We start from the raw sequence: 18419 nt of genomic DNA on the forward strand, positions 1-18419 counted from the left end.
AGACTTCTTCCTACTCTTCTAGAAGTCCTAGACCTTTATATTTAAACCTCTACTTATTAAGAGGTCTTTTAAAGCTACTAGTATATACCTAGCTAACCTAGATACTATACTTAAGAAGTTTACTAAGGAGGCTTTAGATTCTGATAGCAGCTAGTTAGTACTCTCTAGGGAGGATTAGCTTAAGCTTAAGTTAATTATACGCTGTAAGGTAAAGGATTAGAGTAGTAAGGACGTTAAAAAGCTTAAACGAAGTTTATACTATATTATAGCTTAAAATAGTATCCTCTATAAAGAGGTTAGGGGCCTTAGGGACTCTCTAGCTATTAAAAAGAGATAGGATAATAAGTCCTATACCCTATAGCTTAAAAGTAATTAGGGGTATTATAGGGGAGCTATTTTCTAGTTACCTAAGCGTGTACAATAAGCTTAGGATAATAAGGTATTACGACAATAATAAGCTATATAATAATAACTTCAAAAAGCTAAGATAGCTAAGATAAGGGAGTAAGCTCGTCTCTATAAGCTTCAGCTACTCTAGGAGAAGCGTATTAAGCGGGAGAGACGTCAGGAGGTGCGGAGGAAGGAGATAGCTACAAAGCTAGCTAAGAAACAATATTAGAAGAGGCTCCGCGACGCTAAAAAAGCTATACAATTACCCTAAAAGGGTAAGCGTAAAGCTTTAAAAGCCTATAAGCTAGCTACAAAGCGTTAGAAACGTGTTAGTGTTGCTACAGCTTCTGTAGAAGCCTAGGTAGTTGCACAGCTAGTTCCACCCAAAGCCACCAAAACGCGGGCAATCCGCACCCCCAAAAAATATTTTAAATAGCGCAAAATCTTTGCAGACCTGTATATAGTATAAATCCAGCTTTGCGCAATTTTATTATGATTTGTTGTTGCGCTACAGCTGCAATACTTATAAATATATTATGTTGTTAGTGGGGCGTTGACTGAACCTGGGCGTTGAGTGACCGTGCACTGTAGTGGCCCTACCTAGTGCTGCAAGTTCAACTATGCTTTGTCGTTGGCGAGGAGCTTGTACGCGACGTGCACAGAAAGAGCAATAAGCATGGCGTCACCAATCTGCGTTGATAGAAGTGGAGTAGAGTTGTAATACGAAATGGGAGCCGAGATGCGCTCGCTTGCACACAGTACGTCATACGTGGGTGTTGTGGCTGCACGTCGGGATGTGGAGGCGAGAGCGACACGATACCGGACAAGGAGACATAGCGCAAGAGGGATGGTGTCTGGACTGGGATGGTCAGTACCAAGAAACATGATGGTCAATGAGTTCAAGAGGCGGAACATGCGTTGACACATTTCATTCGTGGAATGACTGGGGCGAAGTACCTCACTGTTCGCATCAATCTGTGGGCCTTCTTCGTTAGTCGTAGCTGAGGCGAGCGCAGACTTCACAGTGGCGAGCGGCGCATGCAATACGAAGAGACTGAGGCGAGCAATAAAGGGTGCGGTACAGGGCTGGTGTGGACGGAGGGATGGGCGGGCATCGTGGGGAACCGATGAGGTGGTCGTGTCAGCTAGGGCGCTGTTGTGGTGGTGGTGAGAGTGTGTGTCGGTCATACTCTCTAGGGTTTGAAAGCAGTGCTTGGACAGAGGCATATTAATAGTGGCTTTGAAAAGTGCTGTGAAATGAGAATGTAGTTGTGGTTGTGTATTGCAATGAAGTGAATCGTGAACGATACACCTGCGTTCCAAGGTTCGTTATAAGAGTTATTACGACGCGGTGCAGGATGTGAGTGGTATCAAGACACGATACCCATAAAGTTGTAAGAGCACGGAAGAGGAGCTTTGGAAGAGTAAGCAGAACTGTATTCCACAGACGACATGTCTTATTGTACATTAGAGACGCATCCGATCCACATTACTACCAAAGCCAACCTTGGAACGTGAATCCCCTTCTTTCTTCATTGCAGCGACTTCAAGAAGTCATGCAACTCAGCGTTCAGCGCATCAGCTCTCTCCATCTGAACAAAATGGCCAGAGTCCAGCGTTCTCGGCCATGCACGAGGTGCCCACGGAAGCGTATTATTCAACGTCACGCTCGGTGGAAACACCGGATCCAGATTCGCAGTGAGCACGAACGTAGGCGCAGTAATAATCTTTGACACATTCTGTAACGCTGCAAGGTCATTAGTATCCAATTGATACATGTTGAACATTGCGAGAAGCTCTTACCTGGTAGATCTGGTTGATTGACGCCGCCCATGATAGCCTTGTACCATCTCAGACCGCCGGCAAAACCACCCTGGGCCATCACGATGGTCTTCCACTGTTCTTTCACTACGTCCGTGATCCAGATGCCACCGTATGGTGCCTTTCTGTCTTCAGAAAGCCATTGTTCCAGTGCGCCTAGAGGCGCGACGTGTTCCCGGTGGTAGGTCGCATTGTTCGTGAACCAGAGGGTAAAGACAGAGTCAAGCTTTGATCATGTTAGTCTCCGATAATCATATTGGATACATGAATGACTTACATGGTCATCAAAGGCTGGGACTGCTCGCTCGGTGTTATGGAAGATGAAGTACCCAAAGACAGGATATCCAAGGAGGGCGTTTGTCTGGTTATTCAAAGCTTCGACGTCTGCTAGGGTGAAGTCTCCACCGGGGGCGGTATAGCCCACAGTTACGTACGCGAGCGCAAGCAATCGGTCGGGGCTATACACCTGGAGTGTAGTGAGGATCGCAGCTCCAAAGTCATGGCCTACAGTAACGGCCTTGTCTACTCCTTCGCAGTCCAACAGCTCTACCATTTCAGAAGCGATACTCTTCAATCTGTAGCTTTCCAAGTCTTCTGGGCTGTCTGTACCGCCATAGCCTAGCATATCCGGTACGATTACACCATAGCCATGCCGTGTGAAGTACTCGATTTGGTTAACCTAGCCGTAAGACGAGTCCGGAAAGCCATGTAGGAAAAGAAGGTAAGGTTTTTCGGAATCTGTTGGTGGAGAGAAGGCGTAGCGATAAGTCCTTCCTGAGGGTAACTTGGCACTTCGCACGAGCCTCACGTAAGAGGTGTTCGCGATATCGGCCTTACTTTGGTTAGAAGTAGAATCACAGATGGTTGTTTCGGAGTGGTACATACAGTGTTTGGGGTGAGGTTAACTTGCCAAGACGCGTTGCGTGCTTCAATACCGAAGGCCTGTGAGACTGTTGTTAGGAAACACTCATGCAGTGTTTGTTACGAGCGGTCTTGCCTGAACAGAGGTATGCAATGTTTGTGCAAGCACAAGGATACTCGTGAAAACTGATTTGTATTGGACCAACATCTCGGAGTGATCACGCTATGTCTTCTTTGGCGCAATCTCGAGACTGTGGTCAGGGTAACCGGTAATGATCGTGATGTCAGATACCCGAAGAACGATCGCTCACGGTGAGCCTTTTATATGGTACTGTTCACAGTACCATTTCCCATGCTTACGCCTTGGCTGACAATTCCTACATTTTTTTGCCAACAGACTGTGGCGCAAGGCCGCGAGGATTGGTAATCCTCTGGTCGTCGTCACAACGAGCATAGTTGATCCTACTCTTGTTGTAATTAACCACGGGTCGCAGCAGTTGCACTCGGCCCGACCCGTCTAATGTAGCTCGCTCATTGGCCAAGGCATCATTAGCGATGGTATTGCGCATCAGACACTACTACGCTTTGTCCACTGCTCCTTGACTCGCCCGGAGCCGTACGGCCCCGGAAGCGTCATCATGGCAAAGAGCATCAACAATCACCAATCTGAACAGAACTGAGAAAATTGATGACAAAGACTAGAAGATTACTCACGTACGGACCAAAGCCGCTCATGTCCATTTCCAATCCGCCTTTCTGGAATCTCTCTGTGGGTTAGACAGTCTCATCGTCGTGATCAAGCAACATATCCCAAACAATTTTGAATCTCGCAAAAAACTCCTTGAATTCATCCTCGCGCACCCAAGTTCTCCAATCCAGATCCTTCAGAAATTGAATCTCGGCGTCCTGTATATCCTCGAAGAGCATATCCAGAAGGGACTCTAATGTGTCAGGCCATATCGTGCCGTCGCACAGATTACCATACGCGATCTTGACAGCGACACCGAGTCTGGTGGACTGATTGTACCTGTGCAGATGGTCTGTACGGCGGCTCACGACTCTGACCTTGAGAAGGAGGAATAAGGCGTAGGGAACGACGTCTTTACTTATCGCGAAGAACTGGTTGCTGGTTTCGAGCCAGCGCGTGAGGCGTGCGCAACACGCTTTCATAGTGGTTCTGGGTTGGATTCGTGTATCCAAAGGGCTGAAATTAGCTAGGAGCGCCCTGAGTTCTTGTTCAGTTGCGGCGAACATGATGTCGTGCAGGAGATCAGGAGGAGCGCCGCTGATGAAGCTTGCTAATCTGGTCAACTTATCGCCTAGGAAGTATTGCTCGATATCCGCGGTGGGCACCCTGCCTGGACTCGAACGTGGAGTAAAGTCGGGTGTGTAAGTCATGTCGGACATGTCGTACGTCTTTTGTCATTCTGTTATTAGTGGGTGAGAGTAATCTGGAGTACTTAAAAGTGCGCCAGGTGGACAGAGGTTCGTTTCACTGTACGTTAATGAGAACCCTCATGTGTCTACATGGCTCGGGCAGTCTTTCACTCTGGGAGTTCGCAACGCATTCTGGTCACTACTGGTGCTGGCCATCGTTGTCATCAGCTCCTGTGATCACGGGCTCTGTTGCTGGTATCATCGCCAGGGTCGACATTGTTTCTTCACGTCTTTCCGCGGGCGCACATCATAGCAAGCGTCGGCGCTTCTTTGCGGCGTGGCTATGCTTGTGTTTTCCTTTTCGCATGAGTTGTCGAAGGAAAGTAATTGATGGGACAACTTCAGCAGGAGGGAGGAAGAACTATTCCGCTTTGGGCTAGATCTCCCGGCGCTCCGCAGCTTCCCGAGGTCTCTCCCCGCACGTGTCTCTGCGCGTCCTCCACGCACCCCATGGCTGTCCCACTGCCACCTGCCTCAAACCTCCACGCCATCCTTCTCGTCACGAAATCGCGGTCGCTCGGGCCGCGCCTCGTCTTCCACTACCCCCCATTATCGCCGTCGGCAGCCGCCCTCGCCGCGGCCAAGGACCCGGCCTGGTTCCGCCACGACACGTCGACGGCCAGCGTCGATTCGCGAAGCTCGGACAGCGATTGGGACAGCAGCACTGACTCAGACGACGAGAATGACATCGAGATAGGCAGTCGCACTAGTGGCGGCCGCCGGTCGGGAAGAACCTTGACGGGCCGCGTGAGCGACAAGGACAAGCTCGGATCGGGGCTATGGGGCAGGCAGGAGACGATTGACGAGGAGGATGCAGACGACGACGATGAGAAAGGCGCGAATGGGTGTCGGGGCAAAGGTGGAGACCACGACTGGGAGACGGTGCTGGGCTTCAAGACGGATGCGCTGGAGAAGATGCTGAGCCCCAGCAAGGACTACAACAAGAAGCGCTTCGAGCTGGGCGTTGAGAGCATCGTCTTCCTGGGCGCGCCCATGTTTGTCAGGGAAGACGGGCTCTGGAAGAAGGCGAAGCGGAAAAAGAAGAAGCGATCGGACAAACAACGGCTCGAGGATGGCGACCTGATGAAGAATCTCACAAGCGCCAGCGATGGCGACGACGCCGACTCGCCCGAAGCGCCTGCGAAACCCGTCTCGGAGCCGTTCAGAATGCCGGCCGGATTTGAGCCAGGCTATGGCCATGGCTCCATGTCCAGCGGACCGTCGGGCGCACCCTCAGAGGCGGGATCAGACGCGCGCAGCAACTCGACAAGCCATGACCACACCAACCCCGACATGACCATGTTCAACGTCGTCTTCGTGCTGAACCCGCCTGCGCTAGAGTACCAGCAGCGCGTCAAGGAGATGTACGACAACGTCACGCGCAAGTATGCAAAGGCGCTCAAGTACGAGGAAGCGCGGTTCCAGTACGTCTGGAAGGAATCCAAGCGCATCATCGACATCAAGCAGCGTGCCAAGGAGACCAACGAGTCTCTGACGGCGACGTGGAAGAAGATTATCAGCACATCGCCGCTTGCCAAGTCCATTGCAATCATGTTCGATGCCATCTCGCACGACAAGATCGCTCACATCCACTTCGACGCCACGTTCAATACATCCTTCCAGATCCCACAAGCCGACTCTACGCCGTACCTTCCCACCGCGATCGAACCTCAGATGCCGGGTCTATGGCTCACGACCTCGAACGTTATACTGGAGGACGACGATGCGCCGATGACGCAGCATGCCGCCCTGCTCCTCTTAGAGGATGCCGAGGTGTTGATCAAGGATCTGGGCGGCGACGCTGGTGGGAACGCGGCGGCCATCGCGTTCTACATCCGCAACATCATACCCACCAAGTCGCTCCTGAAGATCTCAAAGAAGCACAATATATCAGCGCACGACATGGAGTACATAGCGAGCCATCTTGTCTACTGGCGGCGCGCGCGTCTTATCGCTCCTCTGTCACCACGCGACACGTACATTGTCAGCCCAAATGCCGACATGACTGTTCTCCCCGCCGCGATATCAGTCTACGCACAGCGCTTCCCTACGTTGCCTACGCTGCCCAAAGTTCTAAGCATGCTTTCTGGTACACCCCGGCCGTACAGAACCTTCATACCCACCGCCGAGCACCGCGATGCCTACATGGAGATTTTAGCTTGGCTCATGCGCGGCGGCTGGGTCACGCAGTTACGCACGTTCGCCTGGGTACGAGTGACGCCCGAAATCAAAGCCCAAGTCGCCGCCGAGATTGAGCGAGAAGAGCGTATCAAGAAAGCCGAAGAGGCGCGCAGAGAGCTGATGAGCGACAACGACTCTGTAGCCGATAGTCTGCTTTCCGATAAACGGAGCAGCCTGCTTTCTCTCAACTCGGCCAGGACCTCGTCGCCTTTGCGACGCACGCGCAGAGATGCGGATGAGGACATGGATAGCAGCACGATACTCAGCCCTCGCTACGGATCGACAGCCATGTCGCGCAACTCTTCTGCGCGCACGAGTTCAGACGCCGGCAGTACGAGTAGCCAGCGCACAACGATTGCGCTCAACCCGTCGCAACGCGCAGAGTCGCCTACGTACCTCGGGCTCCGAGACGCGAAACCCCATCGCCCGTCGCCGCTCCATCTCAAGCCCACCTCGCCCTCTCCATCACACACCTCGCTCGTCTCACCGACATCTCCCGCGGAAAAGCTCGTGGTGCCTGACCCCGCTCTGTTCACGCACACGACTATCTTATCCCCGCAAAAAGCATCCTCCATCGAGGCGCGGTGGCTGGATAAGATTGCGCAGACGTTTGAAGAGACGGCGATTATGCCGACGAACCCGAGTCCCCCGAAACACGCAGATGGGGGGTTTGGTGGTCTGACGGGCAAGGAGCTGCGCGAGAGCTGGCCGATGCTGTTGAGGCATTTGGATGGGAAGCATGCGATTGAAGACGTGTCGGCTCGGGAGGGGATTAAGCGGAAGAGGGTTGCTGTGTTGTTTAATGCGGTGAAGGAGAGGGGGTGGTTGGTGGTTGCGCGGCATTGGTGAGGGGAGATTTGATACCCGTGCGTCGTGAGTTCTGGTCTTCCAAGCTGATGCGAATCGTGATACTCTCTGCATCGTTGTGGTGGGTTGGGTAGGACTGTGGGACCATGTTCTTTAGCGAAGCGTGTCCACGGTCTGCTGTGTGCCGCGACCAAGGTCACCCTCATAGATTTTGGTAATTGTCTAGAATATTTGAAGAGATTTATATAATATCCCCTCCTCTCCTCCATCGTTTCCCATCTTCAGCATTAGATTCTACTCCGTAGTTGTTCTTCTCTACGCCAACTACAGAATTACGAACCATCTACACCAACACACTCAACTATCTTGGACTTCAACCACCGCAACGATGCGCACCGTCCTCGCCGTCATCCTAGCCACTCTCTCCACCACCCTGGCCTCTCACGGTCCCCCGGGTACACTCGTCGACGCACAAACAACTAATGCCCCATCTCCTCTTCCCACCCCCTCGACTACACCCTCCCCAACTCCAACAGGAAGCGCAACCCCCACCGCGCACCGCCTCATCACCAGAATGACTCCCGCCCCCTCCGTCTCTCCCACCACCCTCGCCACTCTCGCTCGTTCCCACAAGGCCGAGCGCGACAACACGTGGGTCTACTCCAACGGGATGTACTCCTTTATATCCGAGTACGACGGGCGTCTTGTTACCGTGAAGCCGTGTCGGACTGCTACGACGTGCGTCCCCCTTCTTCTCTCACCGCTATGTTCTTGAAAACAAGATACTGATGTGGTTCGTATAGGCTGGACTACCATGGCACGCACTCGCTGATGCGGCTTGATGGGAATCGGTGTTCTGGGTGCAATCGTGTGCTTGATCCGAATGACGATGGGGCGTATAATGGACGGTATAGGGGTGGGCATGAGGGGTGGCATTCGCATGATGAGGATTTGAATGATCCGCAGATTGAGAATCAGTGTCCGTAGGTAGCACGGTGGCATGGATGGTGTGGGGGTGGAGTGGCTTTTTGTGTTCGGATTTACCATTTTTTAATGGATAGGTTGAGAACGTAGGGGAGGAGTGCTATTACATGGGAGAGTGCTGTGCAAAGGGAGGGAAGCACAAGGTGGTTGGATAACTTGAGATAGTGAATTTTATGCAGGTGTTTTTCTTTAACACTATACATTCGTTGCAAGCAGCTGGACTTCTTGACAGAACAGTTCCTCGATGGGTGGTACGTCTTTCTGTGAGAGCCTCATTTACGTGTGAAGCACAGCCTGTTACTTGATCTGTAGAAGGTAAGGTTCTTCGCTTGAATTTGCAATTTGAAACGGACGTGAATGTGGGATCTCCCCGAAGTTCAACCCAATAATTTTCGCGATACAGTAGACCTCCACCAGGAGACCGAAAAGCGGCGCTACACTCTCGTCAATGTGTTATCATGAGGGCTTCTGGCACCAAGTGGTCTTCTTCCAGCTCATGAGTTCATGTCACTTTGAGGATCTGACAACCATGTGCCACGTTGCGAAAAGCTTCAGCATAAAGCTAATTTGTAGTCAGCAAAATCGCTGCAGCGGACCAAATACCCCGGTGCAAGTGCTTCAAACCCATGGGTTACCCTAAAGGTAGTCGCTGCGTTACACGACGATGGAGACATAGCCCACTCACCGCGGATACGTCCACGGTAGGTCTTTGCCTGTAGCCCAATAGAGACAGCTTCCTTAGTAGTAGCCAGCGTGCACTTTATCCTAAATAACTGATCCATTGATTGCACACACAAGCTCCACCCTAATCCATGAACACATCTATCTCCGCACCACGGAAACCTATAGACCACAAATCTCAGGAAAAACAGAAAATGTATATAATCTCGACATTCCCTATCCATTCATTTCTCATCCACATTCACAAGTCATCCTCTCCAGAAATATTTTCACATCCCCAATACACTATCACAACCATGAAGTTCACCCTCGCCATCGTCGCCCTCGCCTCCGTCGCAACTACTGCTCTCGCGAACAGAGAATGGACCTACAACGACTCCCACAGAGCCGCTGTCTCCGAAATTCTAAAGCAAAGTAAGTACCCTTCTGTCGTGTTCCATTCCATCCAAGCCTCACACCCCCAGTCACGGCCAAGCACGCCCACCTGTGCAAGCGCTGGGACGGCCCGCGCTGTGTCGACGACGAAGACAAGCCCTCCCCCTGGGAGATGAACTACCTCGAGCGCAAGACGGCCAAGATTGAGAAGCAGGAGGCTGAAGATTCGGTCGAGAAGATTCGTGACCTCTGGGAGAAGTGGAGCGCGGATCAGAAGGATATGCTGAGCAAGGTGAAGAAGGGCGGCAAGGCGTATATGGCGCTGCTGGAGGAGTTGTCTGATGACGCGGAGGATGTCGTTGATACGGATGTCAAGGCGGTCAAAAGTGTTCGTGCTCGATGCCGAGGCTCTTGCTAGTTATCCTAGGATATTAGATGGTAGAGCCAATTGAGCTCGAGACCGTCGGTTAGCAGGTAGCCTAAGAGGCTAGATAGAGCGATACATGCGCGAACGGTCGGAATTTCTCGTTCCTTATGCCTCCAGATCAGTAGATGGCAGATTTTCGAATACAATTGTCACTTTACTAAGTGGCATCATCAATAGAGACAAGTAAAGAAAAGGTTCTTGCTGGATAAGAGCAGTGACGTAGCAAGGAATTATGGCGATGGTGTTCCTGTGGTATATCCCGCCGTCAGAAGGCCAGAATAGATGCGGACCGAACCGCGACCAGCAGCATGTGGAAGGGCAGTATATACCGGTTCAACGAAAAGGCTAGTCTCGGAATACAAAGCCAGTCAGTCTGCTGCCCTTGTAGAAACTGAGCTTCAACACCAAAGCCATCTCCTTGTTGCGAACCTGCCGATTACACTGTACCTTGACCGACGCATACTTGCTCAGCGAGCCTCCCGCGACCATAATAGTGCGCAGATACTGCTCCTGGCTCCTCAAGCTCCCTCTTGCCGCGCCAATCTTGGCCATGCGTCGGAAGTCATGGGCCATTGCGGCAGCAAACAGCTCGTCAGTTGTATCGCTCAGCAGGACCCACGGCTTGACAGTTTCAGTGAAGCCAAAGACGACTACGCACTGACCCTCAAAGTTGCGTAGTCCCTGAACCTGGAACCGGAGGAATGCCGTGAAGCTTCGCATGTCTCGTGTAAGGAAGACGTTGTTGTGGGCATCCCAGAGATTGTTGGGCTCGACTTCGAGCAGCCTGGCTGAGACGTGGTGCTCGGATTGGAGGTGAGCGTTGATGCCTGGAATCATGAAGTAGACTGCACCCGGATTGGTGTCGGCTTTGCTCGCATGCTCTGCACCAATTGCGTTGGCATCCGCTCTTCGCGCACGCTTGGAAATGAAGATCGTATTGCTGCTTGAGGCAGGCGTCGAATCATTCAGGAGCGCGAACGACTGAGGCCTCGTTCGGACGTAAACGCTTGCGCCTTCGTGCTTGAGAAATATTCCAGTATGCGGTACGAAATTACTAATGAGTTCTTCCGCATGGCAGTGTAGTGGCATTATGACTTCCCCTGGATATTTGTCTCCAGCAAGCCTCAAAGATGTATTGATACGCAGTCCCTTGTTAGACATGGCGAATTCCGGGTTGAACTTGATATCCTGTTCGAGTTTAAGACTGCTCAGCCCAGCAAACTCATCCGGGCTGCGGGCAAGAATACCACGGTGCGTTGACTCATCCCTCGCTCGCCATGCGAAAAGACTGAGGTCATTCCTGTCGCGCATAATCTCCTCTTGCAACCGAATAAACGCCTGTTCCCCACCCTCACCGTAGAGCATCGGCATGTTGACTTGGAACAGACCAAGCAGACAGTACGCCACGTCTTCAGGCCTGGTGGTTTGACGGTTCGCTGCCCACGACATGCGACGGCCGACGGGAATAGCATCGAGCAGATCACGAGTACTCAAGGCATCGGGACCTTGTGGCGGAGCGAAGACCTCTACATCAATGTTCGTAATGTACGCAAGTATGTCGCGGAGAGATTCTCGCGTCCCGAACTGGCACCACGCACGATCGTAGAAATTTGCCGCTCGCGCAGCGATAATTTCCTGCATTGTCCATCCGCGTGTAAACCAGCGGGCACCATGTAGCATTGTATCGCGCTCGGTGTCGGGAGCGCCCACATCGAAATCAGCAAGGTAGACCAGACAGAGGTCGGCCTCGCTGTACCACTGGAACATGGAGTTGATCGACTCGCTCAGCTCGGCGTTGTTGGTCTTGTCGATGCAGCATGAATCGATCCAGACGTAGTCGAAGCCGCACCGCTGGGCCTCGCGGCATGTTTGCTCGATCTTTGTCCAACCCTTGGCTGCGGTGCGCGTGGCGGTGGCGTTGAAGGCCTGGAAGTTGACTTCTTCGCTGTCCCAGGTGTGTGAGAGGATGGCAAAGGGGTTTGGCGGGCTGCCGATGAACTCCTGCATCCGTAGGGAGTCGCCGCGACAGTCGATCAGCCTCATCTCGTTCACGTAAGGTTAGTGTTATACTTTTAGGACGATGATGCAAGCAGAACCCGGACGCACCTCCTTGCTCCCAAGGCTGTGTTTCACCTCAGGCGTACCGATCTTACCACGTGCGATCGCTTATGCGCGGAGGATCTCAATCAAGATAAGCAGGGCGGCCGGGAAATCGCCTAATCCATCGTGGTCGCAAGTAGGCAGGGGTTGCCCAAGCCGTGCTCTTATTCGTGGGCGCAGCTTACCCTCCAATATCATTGATACAGTAGTGGGGGGTCGTTCATAACAAGTCACATATCAAGATATGAAGGGCAACATTCTTTTACTTGCGAATTCTCTCGTTTGAGAGAACCTGTTCGTTCATGGGAAAATTTTGGCAAATCGCGCAACAAGCTTGAGTAGCCAGAGCTTCCACATGTTCTAACCATCTAACCCTGAATACATTCGCCCAAGATATTCAAAGCCAAATTGCTGCTTGCAGAGAACCTACAACTTCGGAAACCTCACCCTCAAAAACTGATTCGCCCACGCAACCTCAACGCCCAGCTGCCACGCCACCTTCAACACCCACTCCGGCTCGCGCATAAACTGCCTCGCAACTAGCACCACATCCGCCAATGGCTCTTTTCCTTCCGTGACCTTGACCGCAGCCCTCGCCTCCTGCGCAAGTTCCGTGTCATTAATCTGGGTAGCCGCAGCCTCCGCCGCACCACCTTGTTCAACGATATCCCTCGCCTGCTGCGCTTCGGTAATGAGACCTACCGCACCGATGAACAGACGCAAACCCTCTTTCTTGAGCTCAGCCCGGATCTGTGCCGCGATTTTAATCTGGTAGTCCTTTGAATCGAGCATGTTGATTCTCTGCTCCGGATGGTTCCCGCCACTGCTCACGTCCAAGAGATCGACTCCCAGTCCCGGAAGCATTTTCGCAAGACGGATCGAGCTTTCGACGTCCCAGGAGCCGAGGGTCTTGCCTGTTTCCGTTTCTTCCATCCAGTCTGTCGAGCTGATGCGGAGGTACAAGGGCATACTTTCCGGGATAACGGCACGAATAGCGTTGATGATCTCGACAAGAAGACGTGTACGGTTCTCAAACGAACCACCGTACTTGTCCGTCCGCTGGTTTGTAACAGGAGACAGGAATTGGTGAATGAGGTAGCCATGCGCGGCATGAATCTCAATCACATCGATACCCGCCATCACTGCTCGCTGCGCAGCGGCCGCCCAGTCTCGCACCAAGACCCTGATTTCCTGCTCGCTCAAAGCCCGAGGCGTCCAGTATCCGCTGCTCTCGTCGTCAGCCGCCTTGCCATCCCACACCCATTCCTGACCACTCATGGGCCCAACAACATCGGACGGCCAGCCCCCCGCATCAACATCAGCTTTCACACTGACTTTCCTCGTCCCGCCAGCCGTCTTCTGTGCGCCCGCGATCCAAGGCGCACACGTACTCGCTTTTCTCCCAGCATGGGCTAGCTGAATGCCACTCTGAGCTCCTTGGCTCTTGATAAAGTCCGACACTCTTCGCAGCGCAGGGATCTGGGCGTCGCTCCAAAGACCGGGGCAGTTTGGCGATATGCGGCCGTTGGCTTGCACGCCGGTTGCTTCTATGAAGACTAGGCCTGCGCCTTTGAGGGCATAGTGGCCAAGCGTTGCGATGTGGTAGTCTGTTAATGCGCCTGTAGTTGGGCCCTCGGATGCGGTGCTGAACTGGCACATGGGTGCTACCAGGATACGGTTGCGCAGCGTGGTGCCGCGGATCGTGAGGGGTGTGAAGAGTGTTGGTGTGGACTCATTTTGCTGAGCGTGGGGAGCTGGTGTTCCTGGATTGGTGAGGTGTTTTGGGGTAAAGTATGGCAGGCCTGGGACGCCATGGTTGTAGTCTTGGGGCGCCATGCTGGCTGTTGAGGCTCAAAATCGGACTGACGAGTGGTGTGTAAAGGTTATGTAGAGATAGGGAGAGAGCGCAGCTCATCTGACCATAGGATTTACCTCGGCAGACCATACCCGATAACGCGACTCAGGATTGTGTTCTTTATTAGGTATAGTCTATGGTCAGGTCAGATTAAGTCCTACTATAGTAGGTCTAGTGCGCTACACATGGTGTGCCGGTGCATAGGGTGATTACTCAAAATAAGAGGAGTATACTGTTTAACCTAGGCACGCACTTACTAGGGTAGAGCCCCTAGCAAGAATAAGAAGCGACGGCATAACACTCATCTTAATAGTAAGTAAGAATATAAGTATATAAGAAAGATAAGATTTTTCTTTTATTAATTAATATATAAAAGTATATATATAAATAACACTTATATCCTTCTCTCTTCTTTAGCTATACTAAGGAGATACTTTAATATCCTTATGATAGTATTTTTATACACTCTAACACCCGTATAATAGGAAAACTAGAAATTTATATTATAACGTATTACTATCCTATTACTACTACGTTCTTATAGTATAATAGAGAGAGGATTAGGCGTATTACTAGTCTTTAATCCTCTTTATTTTAAAATACCTTCTTTACCCTTTAAAAACGCGTTTAAGGATCTTAACCGCCTATTCTATTACCTTTCTCTAGATAGTAATAATGTGCTAGATAAGAGTAACTCTAATATAGTTAAAGTTATATATATAGGTAAATAGATTTCTAATATATTTCTAATATATTCTAGGCTAAACCTATACTCCTATTATTAGGAAGTAACTTAGTGTTACAAGGTAACAAGGAATTGCTTCCCTTTCATGCAGGTCGTATGAAGGAAGACCATCGGGCGGACACGATGGACGAAAGTGGATCTAGGGCGGGGCCCAGATCACGTGAAAGGAATGGCATCCCGCCAAGACCTGGCCTCTGGGAGGCCAGTGAGGATTGGGAGGTCACGGCCCTCCTAGGCCTCCCTCTTGGAAGGGAGGGTAAGGAGGACAGGACCTATGGCAATGGGTATAAGAATGTGTTGGATCTCATTATTACACTCGTTGTGGTTAACTCAAATAGTTCATCTCTTACACAGATTGTCAACTAGTTATTCTATCGTTTATAGAATTGGTATTGTTTATCCTTTGGTTACAACGATAACTCTTTTCCACCTGATCATTCCATACGATACCTCACGGACTACCGCTTTAGTCTACCTCGCCTTAGTACGGACCGAGCCTAGAGAAGTATAGCCTAACCCCGTGTAACACTTTAACCACCTTGGATATCAGTGGACGTTTAACCAACAGGACAGCCCGATTAAGATTCAACAATGGCTCATCAGGGAAACGCGCAGAACAACAGGGCTCAGGGTCAGGGACCCTCGACGCCAGCACGCCCTACCCCAGAAAATGATGAGATGCTGGAAGCATCCGATGACGAGGGAGAGAACCCTAACGTCACCGAGCTCAGGAATCTTAGGCAACACACAACCACGCAGGCTCAGCAGATTGCTGAGATGCAGGCAATGATCAATCAGCTTGCAGGGCAACTGATGATGACCCCTAACGAACGACCCGTTGCTACAAAGAAACCCAAGATAGCGTCACCAGAGAAATACGGTGGAGAACGAGAAAAGCTACGAGTATTTCTCACCAACATCGACCTGTACTGCGAGTACAACGAGGTACCCAACGACCAGGAAAAGATCCTCATGGCCAGTACATACATGAAGGATAAGGCTTCCAATTGGATGCAACCCTATGTGGACGATTATCTGCTGGATGCAGAACACATGGGCACCAAAGAAGGAACCCGTACCTTATTCGCAAGTTGGACAGAGTTTAAGCAAGAGATGGGACGCATCTTCGGAGAAGTAGACGCTCAGAACCAGGCAGAGAAGAAGATCACTCGCCTGAGGCAGACCTCGTCAGTATCGGCATACACGGCGGAATTTAAGCAACTACAAGCACGGATCGATTGGGATGATGCGGCACTTCGAACGGTATTCGAAGCAGGCCTCAAAGAGAATGTCAAGGACGGCCTTGTACACCACGATAAGCCCGGGACGCTACACGCTCTGATCGAGCTAGCCACGCGTATCGACAACAGGTTGTGGGAACGAAACGATCAGAAGAAATACTTCCGACCCAACCTGCCCAACATGAAGAAACAGCGTGGTAGATTCGACAGGGATGGCGACGCCATCATGACCGGCAAGGTACAAGAGAAGGCCAAAGACAAGAAAACCCGAGGAGGTAAAAGACACGACGGTCTCTCCAAGGAAGAACGCCAGCGGCGTTACGACAACAAAGCATGTCTCCGATGCGGGAAGACAGGACACTTCGCTAGGGATTGCGAAGAAGAACAAGTCAAACAGGCAGCTGTCAAGATCCGGATGATCAGACAAGGCACGCCTTACCCGGCCGGGATAGAGCCGGATGACAACCTAAGCGACTTAGACCTATACGAAGAGGCACGCTTGGAGGATAAGGAAGGCTACGAAATCGTCCCAAGAGTTAAACCGGACAACGAAGTTCTCACCATGGGCCAGCCAAAGAAGACTGACTGGAAGGTCAAAGGCACCATCGTGATGGAACGATTAGCCAACAACCAGTGTTGGGTATGTGGTAACAAGACACACTACGCCGACGAATGCACGGTTCGCGAACGAATCATGATTACCGGCCCGAATGCCGAAGAAATTGGGTATCAGGCGATACACCAACAACCCTACTTCGATGATCCAATGGTTGAGGTCGAGGACCAAGAAGCCCACGAAGTAGAAGATACCAAGGATCACAAGGATTTGTGTTGGTATGACTGTAAGATAAATTGCGAGTTCCATAAGCAAGATAAGGAGGATTGCAGGACAGACCAGGACCGGTGCTGCCACCTGAACCTCTGGGCAGACGAATGTCTAGCAGACATCTGCCATCTACACGAACCAGAGAAAGTGGAGATCCACTACAGACTTCTATGGACGCAATGCAGGAACGGGTGTGACTTCCATCGCAAGCAGCTCAAGGAAGCACACAAGGTGGATGACTATTACCATCGCACCCTATCATCAAACATCTGCGAGGTAGCAGATTGTGAGATTCACGAGGCCAAGAAGGCTCAACCAAGGAAGAGGATCACCAGGGAGGAGATACCTCACCAGAACATTCATTGGAGCTTCTGTTACGACGACAGGTGCTTGACGCACTACAGCTCAAAGAATGACACAGGCTACTTTCCTAAGTACAGGAAAGGTAAGCAGTCAAAAAACTAGGATGCCGCCAGGGACAGGGTCACGCTGGTGAAGGCAGTCCTAAAACGACCCTTAGGAAGGTGCAGGATACCGATGGTCGGGTGAAGCAGCTGCTCACGACCGTATCTGTACAGGGACGAAACATCGAGGCGCTCGTAGATAGCGGGGCCGCACGAACGATGATCTCACCCAGAGTGGTGGAGAAACACGAACTACCCTACCGGGTTAAGAAGAACCCAGTATCGGTACTGTTAGCCGACGAGAAACCCATGGAATATGGAAACGGCATGATACGGATGGAAACCGAATCAACAAAGCTACGGATAGCTGGCATAGAGTGCCAAATGAATATCGACATAATGGAACTAGGAGGACTAGACATGTTGATTGGTTATGACTGGCTAGATGCCCATAACCCCGCCATCGACTGGCGAATGAAGACGATACTCAGAAGAGAACCTGTGCACAAGGTTGCTAGAGTACGCCAAAGAGTGAGCCCGAAGGACCAGAGCTCAACCCAGGACGGGAGGTTCGGCAAGATCTCGCCTCATAAGATCATGAGAATCTATGAGAAGGACCCTCAAAGAGTAGGAGTCATATGGATAAGACGAGTCGCGACCACGAAGGAAGGACCCTTACCACTAGAGATACCAAGAGAGTATCAGACCGACGAGTTTAGAGAACTCTTCGAGGAAAACGAAGCCACGGACTTGGCAGACCATCAGGATTGGGATCACGAGATCATCCTAGATGAAGGGGCAAAGTTAAGCCCAGGACCTATGTATCCCATATCGCCCGAGCACGATGCTGAGCTAAGGGAGTACATCCAGAAGAATCTGAAGAAGGGATTTATCCGACCGGGATCAGGCCCAATGGCCTCACCCATCTTGTTCGTAAAGAAGCCTAACGGGAAGTGGCGACTATGTGTCGACTTCCGAAGGTTGAACAGCGTTACTCGGAAGAACCGATATCCCTTACCACTAATAACCGAGCTCATGGATCGACTCCAGGGAGCCAAGTGGTTTACGAAGTTCGACGTTCGGGAAGGATTTCACCGAATCAGGATCAAGGAAGGACACGAATGGATGACAGCGTTCAAAACGAAATATGGACTGTTCGAGTACACAGTAATGCCTTTTGGGTTAACGAATGCCCCGGCAACGTTTCAGTCAGTCATCAACAACGCTCTTCACGAGTACCTTGGAATCTTCGTCACAGCGTACATCGACGATGTGCTGGTATAC

General features: G+C 51.4%; 6 protein-coding genes across 6 annotated transcripts; 3 read left to right on the top strand and 3 right to left on the bottom strand.

Moving 5' to 3' along the window:
- Positions 1-1922: 1922 nt before the first annotated feature.
- ACET3X_009508 (uncharacterized protein) lies at positions 1923-3280 on the bottom strand (the record flags this gene model as incomplete). Its single annotated transcript, XM_069456247.1, has 5 exons — positions 1923-2137; positions 2194-2437; positions 2489-2890; positions 3097-3153; positions 3209-3280. 5 exons carry the CDS (start codon positions 3278-3280, stop codon positions 1923-1925), a joined length of 990 nt encoding a protein of 329 aa, XP_069302341.1.
- Positions 3281-4959: 1679 nt separating this feature from the next.
- ACET3X_009509 (uncharacterized protein) lies at positions 4960-7539 on the top strand (the record flags this gene model as incomplete). The annotated part of the gene is made up of 1 exon (XM_069455732.1): positions 4960-7539. The coding sequence occupies one exon, from the start codon at positions 4960-4962 to the stop codon at positions 7537-7539; it is 2580 nt and encodes an 859-aa protein (XP_069302342.1).
- Positions 7540-8071: 532 nt separating this feature from the next.
- ACET3X_009510 (uncharacterized protein) lies at positions 8072-8484 on the top strand (the record flags this gene model as incomplete). Its single annotated transcript, XM_069455743.1, has 2 exons — positions 8072-8235; positions 8301-8484. The coding sequence occupies 2 exons, from the start codon at positions 8072-8074 to the stop codon at positions 8482-8484; spliced, it is 348 nt and encodes a 115-aa protein (XP_069302343.1).
- A 974-nt stretch (positions 8485-9458) lies between these two features.
- On the top strand, positions 9459-10008 carry ACET3X_009511 (uncharacterized protein; the record flags this gene model as incomplete). Its single annotated transcript, XM_069455754.1, has 3 exons — positions 9459-9576; positions 9627-9925; positions 9973-10008. The coding sequence occupies 3 exons, from the start codon at positions 9459-9461 to the stop codon at positions 10006-10008; spliced, it is 453 nt and encodes a 150-aa protein (XP_069302344.1).
- A 301-nt stretch (positions 10009-10309) lies between these two features.
- On the bottom strand, positions 10310-12007 carry ACET3X_009512 (uncharacterized protein; the record flags this gene model as incomplete). Its single annotated transcript, XM_069455765.1, has 1 exon — positions 10310-12007. The coding sequence occupies one exon, from the start codon at positions 12005-12007 to the stop codon at positions 10310-10312; it is 1698 nt and encodes a 565-aa protein (XP_069302345.1).
- A 366-nt stretch (positions 12008-12373) lies between these two features.
- Positions 12374-13946, bottom strand: ACET3X_009513 (uncharacterized protein). The gene has a single exon (XM_069455776.1). The coding sequence runs from the start codon at positions 13898-13900 to the stop codon at positions 12491-12493; it is 1410 nt and encodes a 469-aa protein (XP_069302346.1). The 5' UTR covers positions 13901-13946; the 3' UTR covers positions 12374-12490.
- Positions 13947-18419: the final 4473 nt, after the last annotated feature.

The sequence above is a fragment of the Alternaria dauci genome, chromosome 10 (genome assembly GCF_042100115.1).
Source record: "Alternaria dauci strain A2016 chromosome 10, whole genome shotgun sequence".
In the NCBI taxonomy this organism is placed as follows: Eukaryota; Fungi; Ascomycota; class Dothideomycetes; order Pleosporales; family Pleosporaceae; genus Alternaria; species Alternaria dauci.